A 22,163-nucleotide genomic window follows, 5' to 3' on the forward strand; every position below is an offset into this window, starting at 1 on the left:
TCTTCAAGAAAGAATTGTGAAGACTCATGAAATAGTTGAACAGCATACTAGGAAGTCGAAAGAAAAGCAAAAGAAGTATTATGACAGAAAGACCAAACCTGTAAGAATACAAGTAGGTGATAAAGTGCTTGTGAAAAAGTTGGCTTTTGACGGCAAGCATAAAATTGCCGACAGGTTTGAAGAAGAAGCCTACTTAGTCATAGATCAACCACGAATGGATATTCCAGTTTTCAAAGTGAGAGCGGAAGGCTCTGAAAAGGAAAGGACTTTGCATCGAAACCACTTACTCTTGGTAGAACATCAGGATGAAGATAGTGAGTTGGATGAAGTTGATGAAACAGAATTGGAAGGAAGGGATGCATCCATAATAGAAGAAGCACACAAGATGATTGATGGTGCATATGATTCTGACGAAGAAAGTGAAGGTGCAGGAAATACAGGACTTGTATTCCAACATGGGGACGCCTATGAACCTGAGACTTGTGTCAATCATGATGATAGCGAGGTTAGTGAAAGGGTTGAAGTTGTAGATCTCGGTGATGAGGAGATAAGCGTCATTAGTGAAACTGATATTGCTAATAATTTCAACCTTGTTATTTCAGAAGATGATCTGGATGTCCTGGAAGATTCTATTGCTGAGAAACAACAAGAAGAAACCATAGATGTCTTACCTACTGTACAGGAGGTCGAAGAACACAGAGATGAACGGACAGCTGATGAAGCTACCGGAGGAACGGAGTTCGAGGTGGTACCAGAGGAAGACAGAAAACCTAAAGAGAGACCCACACCAGTACCAAGACGCTCAGACCGTGTAAGGAAGCCACCAAATAGATTTGGTGAATACCAGATGTACAGTAACCAGCCGGTGGACCGCAAGTTACAGGCCCTAGACACGCTGATGCAGTCAGGAGTACTGAGAGATGTAGATAGTGAAATGGCATACCAACTTATTGGTGCCATTATGAACAAGAAGTGACATGTTTTATTGACATTTACTGTAATTGGAATTGTGAAATCGTTGTTTTTATATTATTTTTTTACTGTAACATTTTGTGTAAACTCTGTGGTCATAGTTTTGGGACCAGGGGAGGAAAGTATGACTGTCTTAAATTTGCTTGTTAATCATTGTAATGATCATTGCCACTAATGTGTTGTCCGGTAACTATAGTTTAGTCACATACTAGAGAGTTGTATATCGCTGAAGTTTTTTTCTTAAGACTTATGTTTATAGTGTGTATAGACATACTTTTTTGTAAGTACGTTGTTATATACGGTAGGTGAAGTAGTTAGTGCATATTGTCTGACTTTACCTTTGACTTGAATTGAAAGTGACGCAATGACGTGACGTCATTTTACGTGGAGGGGGAGTATGTGACCAGACCGATGATTATCTGACCGGACTGTGCATTGCCGATTTTACTTATTGATATCATTTGGAATACTTCTGTTTTAATCATCAGTTCAGCATGGTTTACTTTCAAGGAATCGGATTGGTCAAAGGTTTATGTAACCTTTCTTATGATTGGTTCGTGGATATTTCGCTCACTGTTTCCCACGATTTTCTGCAGTCAAGACGTGCTTCATGCAGTCTTAGTTTTAGTAACTTTTAAAATCCTTGCGAGTCTTTTTGAGGTTTGTTTCAAGGTATGCATTCCTAGTTTTATCCATGTATTTGTCTGTGTTCTCGCTGAGATGATTTATGTCATTTTGTGTAGCGCTTTTATTCGCGATTGTCCGAGATAAGGTGTTATCCGAAAAGCGGTATATTATTCTATAAAATAACATAACAATTGATCTTTTCACTTATCATATAATCTATGTACACTTACTATTCTTTTAACTTACTTTTTAGAGACTAACTAACCATTTCAATCACTGTGAGTGAGGGGAGGCGTACTGAAGTTTTCAATACCACATATTGGTAAGTACAGTGTATGAATGTTGTATGTTGTATACGCTGTACAATGTTTTTGTATTTGCTTTGACCGTTTGTCATTGTGGTTATATGTTCTTTTGTATTACATTGTATGCCATGTTTGTACATGTCATTGTGTGTTATGTGTTATATTGTATATCAGATACATATAGGCCACTAGCAGTCTTTTATCTCATCTTCTATTTATATATGTATGTGTCTTGAGTACATTGTTTATGTATATAATATATCTTGCAGATTACAAGTCTTCAGAACCTGACTTAAGTTGGTACTTATATCCCCGGATTACCATACTGTTATACGATTAGCGAAAGCGGCCGAAGGACGGGAAACATCGGAAAAGCGTTGAGTGTTCCGGTGGTTCCCGCCCTTCGGCCGCATTCGCTAATCGGTGAAGGAGAGCTGGGTACCACGGCATTTTGACAGAACAATGTCTGTCTAGCGCTTGTGATAATTCGCATTTTGAAGCATTTTCGTCATATACTGTTACTCTCGACAAGAATACCGGTTTTAACGTATATATAACGGGCCACTGCATATATGAGCCAGGTATTTTGTTTGTAGCTTACGAAGAAGTTATAATTTTCGACGAGAATTGGTCTTTGTTTACATTTTCGCCGGGCGAACATTCTTCACTTGTTTCATATTACAGTATAGGGTATTTTTGAACTTTGTCAAATCTCGTTTTATGTTTATGGCAATGTATTATTTTGGTGATATAATTGTTCTAGTATGTATAAAATATAATTTTGGCTAGTTGAAATTATTTATTGTGACTTTAATGAGCCTTTGTCATCAAGCCACTGTGCATACAGTACAGTCTTATAGAACAAAAATTTACATAAATGTTATTCGATAAACATATAAATCAGGTAAGAAGGATAACTATAAATAATACAATGAATAATACTGTATTATAACAATGCATCTACACATATACTGAAATATAGTGAATGAAACATAGTTTTATCATTTCATTTACCTTTTTTGGTGATTACCTGATACTATAGGCTCGGTAGGCCAGCATGGGAGTCAAGCCTGCGATCCCTTGAGAGTGGTCTAGTGGTATAGGTGTCCGTCTCTCACTCAAGAGGTTGTGGGTTCGATCCCCATCAGGGGTTCTTTCTCATGACCTCTCAGAAAGGACATAGTAATTGTTTCTGCCCAGGAAACAGACTCGGGAGTGATTCTATAAGTTAATCTTTCGTCACATTATCGAGTTAAAATAAATTTATATATATTCATCGAATCTGCGATTGGTGGTTGAAATTATATTTTTGCCCAATGGGATGACAGTATTTTTTAAATCTGCAGTACATTTATTAAGGAAATTATCAGTCAGCGGTTATAGGGGCTGGACCAGTAGACAAAATATAGTCTCGAATACTAAGCTGGTTTAAGGGTTGTTAGTATGGATTTACCAAACCAAAGAGCTCTGCGACTGCATCTCATTAAATTGTTTATTTTGGTAAACAATATAATAACGGTGAACCATTACAAAGGTTATAACTTCAATAATTTTATGCTGTATATTAAGGCATAATTATAATCCCCTACCGATTTCACCGTAGGGGATGTCTGTCCGAATATCATGCACATCATTTTATTCATTGTTCGACAAAATTGTGGTTACCATGGCGACATAAATAATGTAAATGTTACTTAAACTTGATCTGTAAAAAACTAAAAAGTGTTTAGAAACTTGATATGTCGAAATCGCCGGACGAAATGTGGTTGATATAACAACAAAAAGAATCCATTTACATCACTTGAATAGGATTCTTTTATAACAGCAAAATTATATCCAAAGATTATCAAAGCTGCTTTGTATTGCATCTATGATACAATTGGCTGCTACAGTAGTGCATATGCCATTCTCTTTAACTGGATCTTTGCCGTATTAATGAAGTATTAAAACTTCATGTAATGCTGTATGCGGATAGAGGGCAATAGGGATATTATGCAGGCCAACAATATTTTAAGTTTGTGTTGTACAAAAATGTGGCTGCTGTTTAAACATTGTGTGTGTTTTTAAATTTATGCTAGTAATTTCAAATTGTCCTCATTGTATTAAGAACACTAAGGGGACTTTTGTATTATTTAATTAGCAATACTCAAGTGACTTGTTTCTTTTACCAGGTGATGAATACAATCTCATGGCAAAACAATGGCAACTTATGGCCAATTATTGAAGGATAAGAAAGCACAGAACTGGGTCAAGGCTGCCTTCGCCCTCAATATAACCAAGGAGGGTCTACAGCCTCTGGTAGAGGATGTGCTGACATGCGTTCACCAGGACATCTATAACAACGTCAGAACATCTAAGGGTCTTCCAGGCGGGGCAACATGTGCACAATGTTTCACCGAGAACGTGTTGAATTGCCCTACTCGTGGGATATGCACCAGTACTAGAAACTGTAAATTTCATAACTCCCCTCAAAAGCTGTATTCTCCGTGTCCAAACGGGATTTGTAAAGGCGTCCATGATGAAATAGTCAAACATCACAGGTTTTCGGGACCATCATGGAAGAACACAAATGCCGACAAATGGTGTACGAGCCACTGGGAGATCGGCAAGTGTTTCCTGCCTCCTGATGGCTATAAGACCGTGTCCTCCATCAAAGACAGTGACTTTAACGGAGTGATCAGCGTCATGATGAATTGTAAGGATTTCCAGAACAAGCTGTCATTTAACGTTGCGACACAGCCAAATTTGTTAACAGAGGTAAACATATGAATCATACTATAATCATATTATGCGATTTAGATGACTTAAAAGCTGCACTCTCACATATTGACAGTTTTGACCTTTATTTCATTTTGTATCCCAGAATCAGCTGATTTCTAAAGGCATTAATACATTGCTGATCATTCAATCATATAAGATTACTCACAAAGAACTGCCGAAAAACTCATTTTTCTTAAAGCGTTACTAACTCTATTAGCCATTAAACTTCAATTTTCGAGAATTTGAATAAAAAGTGATCTGATCTTGTCAGCTGTCTTATATTACTGGTTTACAGATATTAACGCAAACATTGGCTCATTCCCATACAAATTATAAAAAAATGTTGTCTAAACAATCTGTGAGAGTTCAGCTTTAATGAATGTTCATAATTAATGCAGAATGTTTTAGTATTTGCTTGAAGTTCCTCTTTGTACTTATTAAATACAATGAGGCCTAAAAAAATATGTCCGTTTCCTGTAACATGCTGAAAAAAAGATGGGTCGGTAGGTAGGGATTTTTTTAGCTCACCTGTCACTTTGTGACAAGGTGAGCTTTTGTGATCGCCTTTTGTCCGTCGTGCGTCGTCCGTCAACAATTTACTTAAAAGACATCTCCTCCTTAACCGCTGGGCCAATATTAATAAAACTTCATAGGGATGTCCTTTGGGTGGTCTTCTATCAAAGTTGTTCAAAGAATTCAATTCCATGCAGAACTCTGGTTGCCATGGCAACCAAAAGGAAAAACTTTAAAATTCTTCTTCTCCCAAACCACAAGGCTTAGGCCGTTGATATTTGGTAGGTAGGATCACCAAATGGTCCTCTACCAAGATTGTTCAAATTATGGCCCTTGGGTCAAAATTGGCCCCGCCCCGGGGGGTCATGGGTTTTCTCTATATGTTTTTAGTGAAAACTTCAAAAATCTTCTACTCTGAACTTACTTGGCCTAGAGCTTAGATATTTGGCATGATTCATTGTCTAGTGGACCTCTACAAAGTTTGTTCAAATTATGGCCCTGGGGTCAAAATTGGCCCCGCCCCGGGGGGTCATGGGTATTCTCTATATGTTTTTAGTTAAAACTTCAAAAATCTTCTCCTCTGAACTTACTTGGACTAGAGCTTAGATATTTGGCATGATTCATCGTCTAGTGGACCTTTACAAAGATTGTTCAAATTATGGCCTTGGGGTCAAAATTGGCCCGCCCCGGGGGGTCATGGGTTTTCTCTATATGTTTATAGTGAAAACTTCAAAAATCTTCTACTCTGAACTTACTTGGCCTAGAGCTTAGATATTTGGCATGATTCATTGTATAGTGGACCTCTACAAAGTTTGTTCAAATTATGGCCCTGGGGTCAAAATTGGCCCCGCCCCGGGGGGTCATGGGTATTCTCTATATGTTTTTAGTTAAAACTTCAAAAATCTTCTCCTCTGAACTTACTTGGACTAGAGCTTAGATATTTGGCATGATTCATCGTCTAGTGGACCTTTACAAAGATTGTTCAAATTATGGCCTTGGGGTCAAAATTGGCCCCGCCCCGGGGGGTTAGGGTATTCTCTATATGTTTATAGTTAAAACTTCAAAAATCTTCTCCTCTGAACTTACTTGGACTAGAGCTTAGATATTTGGAATGATTCATCGTCTAGTGGACCTCTACAAAGATTGTTCAAATTATGGCCTTGGGGTCAAAATTGGCCCCGCCCCCTTGGGGGTCATGGGTTTTCTCTATTTGTTTATAATGAAAACTTCAAAAATCATCTCCTCTGAACTTAGTGGCTTAGAGCTTAGATATTTGGCATGATTCATCGTCTAGTGGACCTCTACAAAGTTTGTTCAAATTATGGCCCTGGGGTCAAAATTGGCCACACCCCGGGGCTGATGGGTTTTCTCTATATATATATGTGTTATAGTGAAAACTTAAAAAATCTTCTCCGAACTCACAAAGACAAGTAACGTCTTAATTTAAACTGGATAACATATTTAGTACACATACCAATTTTCAAAATGGGCCACATACAACAATTAATAACAAATATACATATATAGATACACACGTAAAATCAAATAGTGACAAGAGCTTAGATATTTGGCATGATATATCATCTAGTTGACCTGTACCAATATTGTTCAATCTTTGGCCCTGGGGTCAAAAAATGGCCCCACCCGGGCGGTCATGGGTTTCCTTATATATGTATATGATGAAAACTTAAAAAATCTTCTTCTCCGAAACCAAAAGGCGAAGGCCTTAGATATTTGGTATGAAGCATCGTTTATCGGACCACTATTAAGATTGTTCAAACTTTAGCCCTGGGGTCAAAATTGGCCACGCCCCGTGTTCATAGGCTTAGGTTTTCAATATTTGTATATAATGGAAGCATTAAAAAAAATTCTCTCCGAATTCACAAGGACTAGAGCTATTTGGCATAATACATCATTAAGTGGACCTCTACCTTTATTGTCCAAACTTTGGCATTGGGGTAAAAAATGACCCCGCCCCGGGGGGTCATTGGTTTTCCTTATATGTATATAGTAAAACCTTAAAAACAATTCTTCTCCAAAACCACAAGGCTTAGGTCTTAGATATTTGGCGTGAAGCATTGTTTAGTAGACCTCTACCAACATTGTTCAAACTTAAGCTTCAAAATTATCCACGTTTCAGGGGTCATGGGTTTCTAGCTCCCCAGTCACTTTGTGACAAGGTGAGCTTTTGTGACCGCCTTTTGTCTGTCGTCCATCATGGGTCGTCCCTCATGCGTTGTTAGTCAACAATATACTTAAACAACGTAGCAACCAGTGATTTTTTTAGCATCCAGTGACTTCCTTCATCAACCAATGACCTTTTAACAACCTGTGATTTCCCTTGTAACTAGTGATAAACCATTTTAGGAATTATTTTCGTCACTTTTAAGTCGGGCTTGTATATAGAGAATTTACACTAATCCGAGAGAAAAAATACTAGTTTTTTGCTGTCGGGCTAATACTAGTTTCGACCACTGCTCATGACCAACATTGGACCTACTTTTTTAAGCGTAGTACTATAGAAAATAGTTACAGACAATGCGAATGTCCGTCGGACAGTCGGACATGTCCGGTATATTTCAATTTTGACCGACGAAACTTTTGTTTTGGTCGGTCACAATGTCCGGTGAAAAATTAAAGTCAGCACCGTTTAATTTTCGGAAAATTTACTTTCAGTTTCTAAATAAATGTTCAGAGTTATTTTTATATCATGATTATTCAGCGTGTTAATCCGTGTTTCACTATTTGTAAACCCCGTTTCGACATGTTTCCGTAAAAGCCGATAAAAGGCGTAAGGTTCCGATTTCAGCTCGTACTCTTATACTTTTATTTTACGGAAATGTTCGGAAATTACAAAATTCCGTATGTAGTGGTTCCCGGCAATCATGTTAATTTAAATATGATGATTAATATACCGAGCTGACTTTCTTTCCGCTCTGTTTAACATTGCCAATAACAAGAACTCTACTTTCGTTTTTGCATAAATGTTGTGCCTGAGTTTGACTAGTAGTACAATTCGTTACATTTTTTAACCGTATTGTATCTTTAATTTAAAGATGAATAAAAAGAGTAAGATCTAGCTGTTCCATGGGTAGACGAACCAGATGAGTTTTTTTTGGAAGAAAAAAATTATGACATTTATAAGATCCGAATATTGATTTTTTTACATTATGTTTGGCTTTTTTTTTGTAATTTATTATTGTACTGTAAGACAAATCTAACCAAAATGATCTAAACCTGTTATAATGGGAAATTACAAAACTTATTTAACAAAGAGGCTTAAAATCAAGGTTTAGGCTGATGTAACTGAATACTGTTTGTAACATTGCGACAGGTAAAAATTTGGTGCGACAGGTAAACTTTCAGTGTTTACCTGTCGCAATGTCCTGTGAAGAAGAAAAAGTTTTCGCGTTGTCTGTAGTTACTGAGTAAATCGGTTTCCCGCAAACGTTTTGCTATCAAAACAATGGCGCAAACAAACAAGAAACCAGAGAGTTGTCCTGACGTTGTTGGTTATATTCACAAAGTGTCGCCTCTTAAAACGAGCAGAAATGGAAGTCAGTTCTTTGGAGCGACAGTACAAACAGAAACAGGTTACAAAACCCTTGTTTCTTGGAGAGCAGAAAGTCACCATGCGTTCAGAGACATGGAAAATGCGAAGTAAGTCTTAAATGTTCTTAATTTTATAGCATTACGTTCTTTATCAATGTATCCTATAAGTTCGTGCAAATTTTGACCCACTACTAGTCTCATCACGTGACCAAGCATTGACCCACATGTATATTCAGTAGAGGCCCTCATAAGGGTATTTAGATTACATACAACCATATTCATCAAAATCCAATTAGACAAGTTCCTGTTGATGATTTAGGTACACTGAGTTGACTGGCATTGTGTTGAGAGTAAACACCAAGGTTTTTTTTCTAACATATCATTATGTTTTTTCCCTCCTAATTCTAATAAAGGGCATACATCAGTTATAAATACTAGGTAAACCTGTTTGGTGCCAGTTGTTTTCATGAATATTTGCACTGAATTTTAGTGGCTTAAAATATCAAGTTTTGCAAAATTTTACATGTTCTCTGGAATAATGCAACTTGCTACAAATGTGCATATTGTATTTTGCAAGAGGCATTTGCAGTTCCATTGGAAGTATTTTGAATTGTTTTTGCATTATAACTAAAATGTTCTCTTGGATTATTCCGCGAGTGGCGATGAAAACACCAGTGCCAAAGATGACTCAATTTCTTCCTTAAACAACTTGTGGGCAAACTTGTAAATTATTCACAAATATGCATTGCTATGAAAACTTAAATGACATCAGTTTATTCTTATAATGATAACTGTATTAATAAGCTCAGTTTAAGTATTTTTAATGTCGATCAAATGCATTGGCTAAGAAACCCAGCCGTTTACACAGTAAACCTATGGTATGCTTGTCAAACTAGTCAATTATTTTACATTTCGGTAGGTTGAATACGATAAAATGCATGTAAAGAGACTATTTATGATCACGAAAAACGATTCACATGGGGGCAGCCATCTTGCTTCTGGATACATTTGGTTGACCGATGTACAACTAATCGAATTAAGGTTGCAAAGCACTAAAATTGTAACAAATATAGGCGATAGTTGTTCGAAATGGCGAAAAAAATGCCAGCTCCAAAAAATATATTGTGACATCTTCTTAATGATGCGGGCGGAGGCAAATTTCAAATAAAAATTATTTTTTTTACTTTGAAAAAAACTCATGCGGGAAATCCGATGAACTAGAAATTAATTTGGTGTGGCCTTAGTGGAAAGAGTAAATTCGGGTAAACACTTTTAACGCAAAAAATCGTTTTACACCAAACTTCACTTCATCAATACAATATATTAATGGGTGTCGGCATTAGCCGCATCAATATATCGCCGAAACAGTCTGAGATATCTGCACTCTGTATTAATCAGTAATAAGTAGGGAAAAAAGAACAAAATTTGCGAGTTATTTCGTCCAACCCCGACACCATTTGGCTAAGCCAGACACTCTTTTGAAACTTAAAAATATATGATTTTGAAGAATAAAAATGATCATTCAACTTAAGTAACACTATTATTATATGTCAGCATATAGTAAAGCTATTTTTCATTTAGAACAAGCATTATCAGGGTATACTATAATGTTGCAGCAGCACAGGGCATTTACTCTCGCTTTTGAATTGAGGAGTGGGAACCTTGTTTCTCAGGCCACTTGTCGAAATTACATTTTGTCCATGCACAGTCGATGCTGGCGTCATCCAAGCATATGTGGTAATGGAAATCATACAAAGTACTAAATAATCGTTACCCCAAGAGTACATGACATAAACACTTCATCTTTAATGTAATCGAGCTTGAAAAAAGCTTTAAAGGTGGTGATTTAAGTACACTTTCACAATTTAGTTCAGTGTGCCAAACACGGTGGACTGTGTGTTGTTACGCTTCATTCAATGTATCAGAATGACACGTGTCTTTACATTGATGTTATTCAAAGATGGTTATAACAATTTACATGTATGTTTATTTAATCTACTGCTAATTGTATTGTTAGCATTCAAAGGACTTTATTTTTATTAGTAATTTTATCAATCAATAAATTTTGTCACTTTGTAAAGTGGGGGTTACATCGAATAAAATACAAATCTTCAAAATATGGAAATGTTTGTAGTTTGTCTTCTACCAACCACTGTCTAATATATTTCTTTAACTGTTCTGAAAATTTCACACAATTATCACAAGTAGTTTTAAAGTTATTGCAAAAATGCTACTGGTAGCGTTAGAAAAGTTGTTAAGTGTAAATATGAAATGTCAGTCAACATACAAAATAACAGGTGTCTTTATATTTCCTCAGCGTTTAAATGAATACTGAAGTAGAAGCAGTTTCCAACAAATCGTTTTTCAGTGGATTTGACAAATTATATTTTAATTAACTTTAAAATTCCCCACCGATGAAACACTTGGATGTTATGGTATAAAGAATAAAAAAATATTTTGAAATAAAACAGCATGACATAATTACCCGAACACAAACATTCACCAACAACCAGTTTAGGAGTCAATACATTTTGGGCAAAAACACCTGTTGCTACTAATAAATTTGTCAATATGGTTATCGCACATGCAGATATCGCACGTGAGAGGAACAAAACAGAAATTGTCAAAAACTTGTAGACATGTATTTAGGTAAACTAATGTTTTGGTATTAAAGTATATTGTTGGTTAGTTGCTCAGTAACTACCGATTTAACCTGCAGTAACTTCTTTGTGAATATCAAAAGAAAAAACGAAAAATGCACATTGTCAGAAACTGCATTCTGTCAAAAATTTACATCCAAACACATGCTCTAATCCTTTTCCTTTTTTTGTAGAACACAAGTGTGCCTCCAGCAAATGGCTACAATGCCATCATACAAGAAACCTGGAAACTTTGACTTGAAATACACTTATCAGTCCAAAATTACAAAACCAAGTCGAAAGCTGAACTTCACTTCACAACCACCTGAAGATGTTGGAAAAAAGATGACACTGAATGTTGTCAAAGAAGCACCAGTGTGGGAAAAGGTAAATTTTATGTTATAAACATTTCAAGTTCAGCACTGTAACCCGACATACAGGGTTCCCAGAACGCCTCATATGGGGGAAAATTACTCTTAAGATTTCACCATTTATCACAGTGTTTCCTTTATTTCCATATATGAGGTACAAAATTCCCCAAGTAGGGTTTATGAATCCCCCATGTGTAACAGACAACGGGAACCCTGACTTATTGCCTAACCATGTCTGTTCCATTTCTCTTAATCCCTTTGTCATTTAAAAGCATTTTCGAATCATATTACTTCAAAATGGCTCAAAACTGTTATCGAAAGTGATCAGTGATTCACCAATTCAATTTTTCATTGTTCTTGTCATTTTTATGCCCCCGAATTGAAAATCAATGGTCCGATTTTAAAATAACTTGCCACATGTGTTTGACATATATAATAAAGACGATGTGTCACGCACTAGACCCATGTCCCTATTTCCAAGGTCAATGTCACACTTATCATATGATTGCTATGTAATGCTGCATATAAAAAAATAAGTGTATGTGGTTGTGTCCGGACTGTAACCTTTTCATATACTGACCTTATTAATAGGTCAATGTCACATTCTGGGGCATTCGTCACTTACTGTGACATTTCTTGTTTAATTACTATTTCAGTTGAATTTCATCTCAAACAAATCATTGCATAACTACCAGTTGCATTCATGAATTAAATTATTAAAACTACATGGTATTGACTATACTTCTGGAAAATAGACTGCTTATGATATGATGTAACACTGTAAAACATGCTAATAACACAGAAAACACACTACCTTCTTTGCTGTAAGAAAATCTCTTCTTATACCATACATATAAATGTTATAAAAAATTACCCAAACAGTCAGACATATATCCAACCCAACACCACTCTATGCATGTATACAACTACAAAAATAGAAATTTAATACATCAAGCAATACTTCCATTTCAGGTCCATGTTGTTGCCAAGGTTGTACAGGTATCAACTCCAGTGAAAGTGTCCGAAAAGTTGACAAAAATGACAATCAGAATCGCGGATGAGACCGATTCAATACATCTAGCAATCTGGAATGAGGACATTGAAAAAGTAGCAATAGGCCGAACGAATAGGTGGGAAGACGTCACAGTAAGAGAATTCATGGGAGAGAAAACACTGTCCACTAGCAGGGGTGTAGAAATTAATTCAAGTAGCAGGGAATATCCTAAAAGTAGGCGGGGGGTCTGGGTGTCCTCCCCCTGTTAGGGTCAAGGGGGCAACGCCCCTTGTGGGATGAATTTAAGCCTTTTTAACCAAACATTCTAGTCTTCTGGTGCATGTTTATTTTGTAACAGGGAACCTTAACATAAATGTACTATAATATGATACTGAAACTGAGTACTATCCCCCCACCCACCAGTGAGGGCTAACTAATGAACCAAACTACTGTCAAATTCAGATTCAGGATAATATTATAATATTATAACATTCCAGACCACATGCCTTGACATTTGCTAGCTATTTCCTCCTAATAATATATGTAATTTCTTCTCTACCAATTATATACTTTCAGCCACTGAATCACTATTAATCTCTGAAAATTAAACATCTAACTTCATTTTCTGTGGTTTTAGATATTTCACCTGCAGCTAACTTATTCCATTTTAATAACCAAAGAAATATCTGGACACTTTGTGACATTAGCGTACTAAATTTCAGCCAACGTACATGTAAAATTCATCAAAATAATGGATTATTTTTAGCAGTGACATCACCGCAAGCTTGTTCATTTTGTTTACACCTGGTTAAGTTTAACACGCGTATATAAAATTTACTGTTGCGTAAATGGTAATAGGACTAACAGAAGGCCAGACACGCTCATGTTGCATACTTACTACGCTTTTTTGTGTCTGGAATTATTTTTTTATTTCACCCTCCATTGCTTCGCAAATCATTAATTTCAAAACATCCGCAGAGGGGATGCGACTAATAAGGTCATGTATCGAGCTAATGTTATTGTATTCGGAACACTGGGAAACCCAAACCTAATACTTGAAAAACATCCCAGAGGGGGATGCGACTAATGACGTCATGTATCGAGCTAATGCTGTATTGTAGTCGGAACGCGCGGAAAGCAAAATAAACAATATCAACAATCAAGGTTTTAAACGGATGTAAACAGAACAGACATGACAAAAAATAACAGATTTTATTTTTGTTGATGTGGGGAAATTAGCCGGGTAGAGATGCTAAAGTAACCGGGTTATTTTACCGGCTCCCGGCCCATTTCTACACCCCTGACTAGCACAGACTCTCACATTACCCTCCATGATGATCTTGAAAATGTAACACAAAATGCCGGGGAGGAAATACTGGAGGGAAAGAAAGAAATTGAAAGTGTACAAGCCTCCAGTACATCCACATGTTTTGGATGCCATCAAGAGGTGACGTACAATGAAGACTTGCCAACATTCACATGTTCCCACTGCAAAAGGAAGTTCAGAACTTCAAGTGTCAAAAATCAACTGAAGGCCATCATCACCTGTGACAACAGGGAATATGTTGTAAACAAGCAAGTCCTTCAGGACACTTTCAGTGATCTTGAACAATTATCAATTCACCAACTGGAAGATGAAATCCTACTAAACACAGACGCAATTGTCTCGGGAAAGTTCATTGTTAAACTAATAAAAAAATGATTCATCATTGAATGAAAGATTAAGTGTAAAGATGGGTCAATGATATAAAAAACCTTCTTTGCATTTTTAGCTTGACTATTCTATAAAGTGTTAAGGGGCTTTACCACTTAACCCGGCCTCTGCATCCTGTTAAAGATTAACTTAGAGCTAAATGGAAATTCCAATCACAACTTTTGAATTCCATATCGGTCATCACAATAGTCAAAAGGTCAACATCAGCACGAAAACTTAACATTACCCATAACATTGACATTTCTTTATACTTCTCCTTCAATCAGTTAACAGAAACCCGTCTGAACACAGCTGTTGTTCATGGAAAATTATTATGGTCAAGGTCAATAGGGGGATAGAAGGTCAAACATTGGGCCTTTTTGATGGCCATAATAGTTGCTACTTCTTCATACTTTCCCTTCTAAATATCAACATACAATGATCATGGCAACAGCTTTATAATCCTGCAAATAAATTCTGTTCAAGTCATACAAAAGATTACTTAAAGAGTTAAATATTCAAAATTATTTAAGAAAATGTAACATTACTCTGCCATTTCTTCATAGTTTCTTCTTGAAAATTAAAACATACATTGACAAATTTTCTCGCCCATGAAAAATAAGGTCAATATCACTGGTGGGTCAAAAAGGGTTACACTTTTATGGCAAGTACAAAAAATACCATTAATTTTTTTAACTGTATCAGTTAATTGACTTTGGCATAAATGAATTTATATATTTATTAACAATTTCAATTCGGTACAGGAAAACTTTAAATATTAAAATTTTAAACATATTGCATAACTAATGTTTCACACTAAACAAGTTTAAAACAATCAGGGGTGTCCACGAACTACCATACCTTAATATATTCACCACTGTCAACTTCTCACCAGTTACACATACATAAACCAAAGTATGCTGTTGAAATAGTTATTGTGATTTTTATAGTTTCTGTACATTCGATACACAACTCTTCTAAACTTTGGAGAGTTTAACATTTCTTAATACATAGTTTATAGCCATTTATGTTTACATGTATTACCAGGGCTAAATAAATGATGACCTTTTGAAAGATTAGCAAGTATAACCATCTGACTTCAAAATCCCTTAGGTATCATCTTTCATACATTTAACATGGTTTCTAAAAAAGTTTTGATGGCCTGCGACTTCAAAACTTAAGATTATAATATACAAGATAAAAAGATTATAATATACAAGATAAATAGCCCTGTATAGTTACATACATAGTGCCAAACGCTTGCACATTTTGATTTATAGTTACATAGTGTCAAATGCTTGTACATTTTGATTTATAGTTACATAGTGTCAAACGCTTGCACATTTTGATTTATAGTTACATAGTGTCAAATGCTTGTATATTTTGATTTATAGTTACATAGTGTCAAATGCTTGTACATTTTGATTTATAGTTACATAGTGTCAAATGCTTGTATATTTTGATTTATAGTTACATAGTGCCAAATGCTTGTATATTTTAAATTATTGTTCTAGTTACCGGTACAATTTTAGCGATGTCAAATGTTTGTATTTCTAAACCCTATTTAGCTCGGCCACATTCAAAGACTTAACAGAACAAGTGTACACGCCCTGTCTTCTGTGCCAACTTTGTCATTTCAACTTTTAAAACTCTAGTGTTTAATTCTTGATTCATATAAATGATTTCTATATATAAGTTTTGATGTCATACTAATTAAAAATTTATCTCTTATAATACTGGCAAAAGTTTGTATATTTTAAATCATATTTTCATTGAACAAAATACTTGTACCTTTTGATTTTTAGTTACAAAATGCCAAATGCTTGTATACTTTGATTCATTGTTGTCGAGCCCGCTTGCGGAAGCTCGATATAGTTGTCACAAAGGCGGTCCGGTGTCCGTTCGTTAGTAAGTAAGTAAGTCAGTAAATCCGTCAATTTTGTGTCTGTGCTATATCACTCTCATTGACCAACCAATTTTAAAATAACTTTGCACAAATGATCAACGTGAAAGCGATGTGTCGCGTGCAAGAACCATGTCCGTCACTTCAAGGTCAAGGACATACTTCAAGGTAAAATGCCAAAATTTCTTGTGTCCCGGCTATTTCTTCCTCATTTACCAACATTTTTTTTAAATACCTTTGCACAAATGATCAACATGAGAAGACAATGTATCACCTGAAAGAAACATGTCCGTCAGTTCAAGGTCAAGGTCAAACTTCAAGGTCAAATGCCAAAATTTCTCATGTCCAGGCTATATCTTCCTCATTTATCAACATATTTTGAAATAACTTTGCACAAATGATCAACATGAAAAGGCGGTATGTCGGAAGCAAGAACCATGTCTGTTAGTTAAAAATCAAGGTTCTGCTTCATGGTCAAATGCCAAAATTTCTCATGTCCCAGCTATATCTCCCTCATTTACCAATATATTTTGAAATAACTTTGCACAAATGATCAACACGAGAAGGCGATGTGTCACGTGCAAGAACCATGTCCCTCAGTTCAAGGTCAAATGCCAAAATTTCTCATGTCCAGGCTAAAATTTCCTCATTTACAGATTTTAAAATAAATTTGCACAACTGATCAACATGAGAAGACGGTGTGTTGGGTGCAAGAACCCTGTTTATTAGTTAAAGCTCAAGGTCATTCTTCAAGGTCAAATGCCAAAATGTCTGGTGTCCTGGCTATATCTTCCTTATTTACCAACATATTTTGAAATAATTTTGCACAAATGATCAACATGAGAATGTGGTGTTTCGGGTGCAAGAACCATGACCATCAGTAGGTCAAGGCCATGCTTCAAGGTCAAATGCCAAAATGTCTATCAAAAACAGGTCAAGGTCATACTTCAAGGTCAATAAAACTTCCCTACTTAACCTTACTGTTAGAAGAAACAACGGGCTCGACATTGTTGGCGTTCCGCCGACATCCATCTAGTTCTTATTACAATTTTAATCATGCTATTTTATGTCTAAATCCATTCAGCTTGACAATACAAAACTAAGCAAAACTATCATACTTGCCCTTGCTTCAATGTCAACATTGTCATTTCATTCAAATAAATTTACTTTCAATGCCAACAAACCGTTCAGTAAGGCTTATGTAAAATCCAAACTTCTTTGCGTCATAAAATTAAAACAATGGTGGCTACTTTCATTCAGCAATGCAATATTTACATTATGTTCTTTTTGGTAACAGGCATAGGTAAAACCATATATAAAACTTTGCAATAAGTGGTCCAGTAAATCTATCAGATATGTAATGACTGTTTTAAACTCCTCATTATGCTTTTTTAATACTTACAACATTCAATATTTCATACAAATAGGGCATTTGAAGAAATAATGTCATTTTTATGCCCCCTTTTGAAAAAAGTAGGGTATATTGTTTTGCACATGTCGGTCGGTCGGTCGGTCGGTCGGTCTGTCTGTCTGTCGGTCGGTCGGTCGGAATACCAAATGGTTTCCGATCAATAACTTGAGAACGCTTTGACCGAGGGACCTCATACTTGGTATGTGTATTGGTCATCACCAGCAGATGAACCCTATTGATTTTGAGGTCAGTGGGTCAAAGGTCAAGGTCAGTGTGACCTTTACATGAAAAACGGTTTCCGATCAATAACTTGAGAACGCTTTGACCCAGGAACCTCATACTTGGTAGGTGTATTGGTCATGACCAGCAGATGAACCCTATTGATTTTGAGGTCAGTGGGTCAAAGGTCAAGGTCAGTGTGACCTTAACATGAAAAACGGTTTCCGATCAATAACTTGAGAACGCTTTGACCCAGGGACCTCATACTAGGTAGGCTTATTGGTCATGACCAGCAGATGAACCCTATTGATTTTGAGGTCAGTGGGTCAAAGGTCAAGGTCAGTGTGACCTTTACATGAAAAACGGTTTCCGATCAATAACTTGAGAACGCTTTGACCCAGGAACCTCATACTTGGTAGGTGTATTGGTCATGACCAGCAGATGAACCCTATTGATTTTGAGGTCAAAGGTCAAGGTCAGTGTGACCTTAACATGAAAAACGGTTTCCGATCAATAACTTGAGAACGCTTTGACCCAGGGACCTCATACTAGGTAGGCTTATTGGTCATGACCAGCAGATGAACCCTATTGATTTTGAGGTCAGTGGGTCAAAGGTCAAGGTCAGTGTGACTGTAAGCTGAAAAAAGGTTTTCTGATTGTCCATATTTTATTTTCTTATATAGTAGACAGTAGAAATTTATATGTCACTAAATGCATGAGTTGAAGTATCAGTTTTCAGTGAACATCTAGTTTAATTATGCCCCCCTTCGAAGCAGAGGGGTTATATAATTGCTTTGCACATGTCGGTCGGTCTGTTGGAAGACCAAAGCTTGTCCGAGTGATAACTCAACAATTCCCGGACCTATGGTCATCAAACTTGACATGAAGATTAGGTATGACCAGTAGATGACCTGCCTCATATGCATCCAATGACAAATCAGCTGTCATTTCAGTCCATGCATATTTCATTCAATTGTCCAAATATTTCTGGCAACTTGGCGCTCAGGGGGCATAATGTTTGACAAACATCTCTTGTTATTATTTTGTTGCAGATAGCTACTCATTGCTTCATTAGAATTAAACATATGTGTTACATGTATCATATTTCTGATGTAAAACATCATATTTCTATAACTGCATAAAAATATCAAAATGTGTGCAACTTACTCTACCGTTTTTTTTTTGCTTTTTGTTACGCTACAATAATTAACACATTTTTAAAAGATATGTTACTGCCAACACTTGTTATAATACTGAGTTCATTAATAAAAGCAATTAAACTAATTCTTGTTGTTCATTCACCAGACTCCATGTTATCATCACTGTTCAACATATCATCCTCTTACTTGATATACTCCATAAGTCCTAGCTTATTCCAGACTTCTAAAAAACCTTAACTACTTTGAACCATCCAGATTTCTTATCAAACCAATGTGCAATATATGACAGGTGAGCGATTCAGGGCAATTTGGCCCTCTTGTTTTTAAATGTCAGAATTATCCAATATTCATGTTTATTTCAGGTGAATTATTTTAAAACGAATTCAGTGTGATATATAGATTCAAGCTTTCTGCCTTAAATAAGTTTAAACTGCTAGCTTAACAGCCATTGTACATGTATTTCAGTTGTAGAATGCATCCTTTTGAAGGGCAAGACCTGGGTTTGAGCATTCTCAGTATGTTCACCAGGGAAGCAGTTCATATTTACACTTTGCAAATATAACCCAGTGAAAAAGTGAATCAAATAACATTTAGACAATTTATTTTTGGCAAATGTTTTAAACAAAACTTTAAAAATGCATACATTTTGTAGTAATAAAACATGATATTATTGCACAAACTTTTTTAAAGTAGACTGTGTAATAATATCAAGTTGTATTACAATTAAATGTACATGGCAATTACTATTATAATATAAACAGTTGGCTAGACATGGTAAGAATCATAACTAGACTATAAAATCTGACTAGCATCAAACCGCTGTTACAACATGAACTGGCGAGAATCTCCACAAAACATATATATATATAAATCTATACTTCGATTGATAAATGACTAGAATCAATAACTAAACCATTTAACTCTTAGAGCGCTGTAAGAATTGTACAGGACCAGTGTAGACCCATCGTATACGCTGTTCACTGCTTGGGCACTTAAGGTTACACACCACCATTGTTATTCCCTATATAATTCAATGTAAAATTATATTTTTAGACAACATTTAAAGGCATTTCGAGCGAATGCAGGCTATGATAACCACATATTCTTAAAGTACAAGCTTTAAATTAACTTTTAAGCCAATACAAAAGGGGGGTCAAGTTATTCCTAAGAAAAATCACCACTTGAAAAACAAACTCTAAAATTTGCACCGTCCGCCATGACAGTTCTTCCAAAATGACCTTTCAACTATAGGGCAGCGGTTTATGCTTTAATCTCTACTTTAAATGATAAATCAAGCAAGAATAGATACTTAAGGTATAAAAGTTTCAGGAATAATGATATGTTTGATTTACAGTGTATTGAGCATGTGAAAACATGTCTATCAATCATAAGAACATTTTTTTTTTATTGAGAATTTTCCACACAACGGAAGTACGTCATACACAACGGAAGTACATATGACGTAATTGTGACGTCATTCCTTAAACCTTACCTACTGACTCGGCAGCGAACAGTGTAGACCCTGAATGGTCTACACTGGTCAAAATACCTGACATAGTTGTGCTTAACGCGTTAAGGGTAATATTAAAAATCAATACTTTATAAAATGATTGGACTGGAATAGGTTTAAATAGACTAGAATCAGTGTCAAAAAAGCTTAGACTGACTGATCAAAAATTAATACCATTTTCTTTTTTAAACAGTGAAACAGCAAAACTAGTACACATACAGTACCTTCATTAAATAGTTTCCACAAGTTAATCAAAGCGCTGATAGCGCTGTATGAACAGGGTTTTAAACGGGTTTTCACCATTATGATTTACGATCATGTTTGTATTAATAAGGTGCTGATATGTTGCACAGTGACTCTAAGAGTCGGCGTGTAAAACAACCATAGGGACCGCCCCAGGTTTATTGAAGCATGATGGTAAATGAAAAATTAATATTTTATTGACAATAAAATTAATGTCGCTGTGTAAGAAGGCAAACAATGATGGAGAACGTAACCAATCCGAGCAGAACTCCATCATATGGTGTTACATATGAGTATATATATATATATATATATATATATATATATATATATATATATATATATATATATATATACTAATCAAACTTTACTCATTAGAAAGAGTTTGCCTATGTTTTGCCTTGTTATTCACAAAACAACTTCGAAAATGAAACAGATTAAAGAGAAATGGTTTCTTAATTAAAATGATGAAAAATTAAATAATTTCAAACAATTGTAGATATATATACATCATATAAAGTTAGCATAAAATCTTTAATTTCAAAACTTTTTCTTCTTCATTGTCTATATGGTCAGCAACTCTCTTCTATTTCTATATCGTCAGGTTACTCGTCAGCACTTTAGCACGTTTGTTATTCCCACGTGGGCTATCACGTGATGTTTTAACCAGGGAAACTGTGTGATAATTGAGATCAATGAGACCATTGTTGCTTTCTAGGTCATTCCAGGTTTTAAGATGAGAATACATTTGTAATTCCTAAGCGAGGGTGGGTCTATATGTCCAGGTTACCATATGTAGCAGTTAAAATTCAAACAACAAACACAGACTGTGTTTGTCAGTGTTCTTCAATATCTCTATATTCAACATTATCGAAGGTAGATATAATATCGGAGCGTCATGAAAATATAAATATAAACAACCATAAGATAATGAATAATAACATGTTTATAAGTTAACATCTTATATCTTATACCAGGTACGATTTAATCGTGTGCAGTGGCAGATTAAATTAAATGGCTAAAGCATATAAAACACACATATAATACAAGCGATTACAACAACAACAACAACAACAACAACAACACAGTTCATCATAAAACAAATCATTGACATGGAACTTACTGATTTATGGAATCAAACACTCCTACTCCCTCGTACTCCCATGGTGACTTCTGTTATCTATGCATGTTATCATCATTAACCAAACCCACATAAATTAATATATGGAAAGAGGCTAAAAGAATCTCACGGAACTGCCATTCTCGGTTTAAATACAAAATCTGCTGATGT

At 35.6% G+C, this 22,163-nt stretch overlaps 1 protein-coding gene across 5 annotated transcripts in view; it reads left to right on the plus strand.

The window, feature by feature from the left end:
* LOC128227516 (uncharacterized) overlaps positions 1-22,163 on the plus strand; it is a 41,315-nt gene that overhangs the window by 11,497 nt on the left and 7,655 nt on the right. For all 5 annotated transcript variants that reach the window (XM_052938145.1, XM_052938143.1, XM_052938144.1 and 2 more), the window contains exon 2: positions 4,076-4,661. In XM_052938145.1, coding sequence (XP_052794105.1) covers positions 4,104-4,661 — 558 coding nt within the window. In that variant the 5' untranslated portion in view covers positions 4,076-4,103. The remainder of the gene's footprint in view (positions 1-4,075; positions 4,662-22,163) is intronic.

This window comes from Mya arenaria, chromosome 3 (genome assembly GCF_026914265.1).
Source record: "Mya arenaria isolate MELC-2E11 chromosome 3, ASM2691426v1".
In the NCBI taxonomy this organism is placed as follows: Eukaryota; Metazoa; Mollusca; class Bivalvia; order Myida; family Myidae; genus Mya; species Mya arenaria.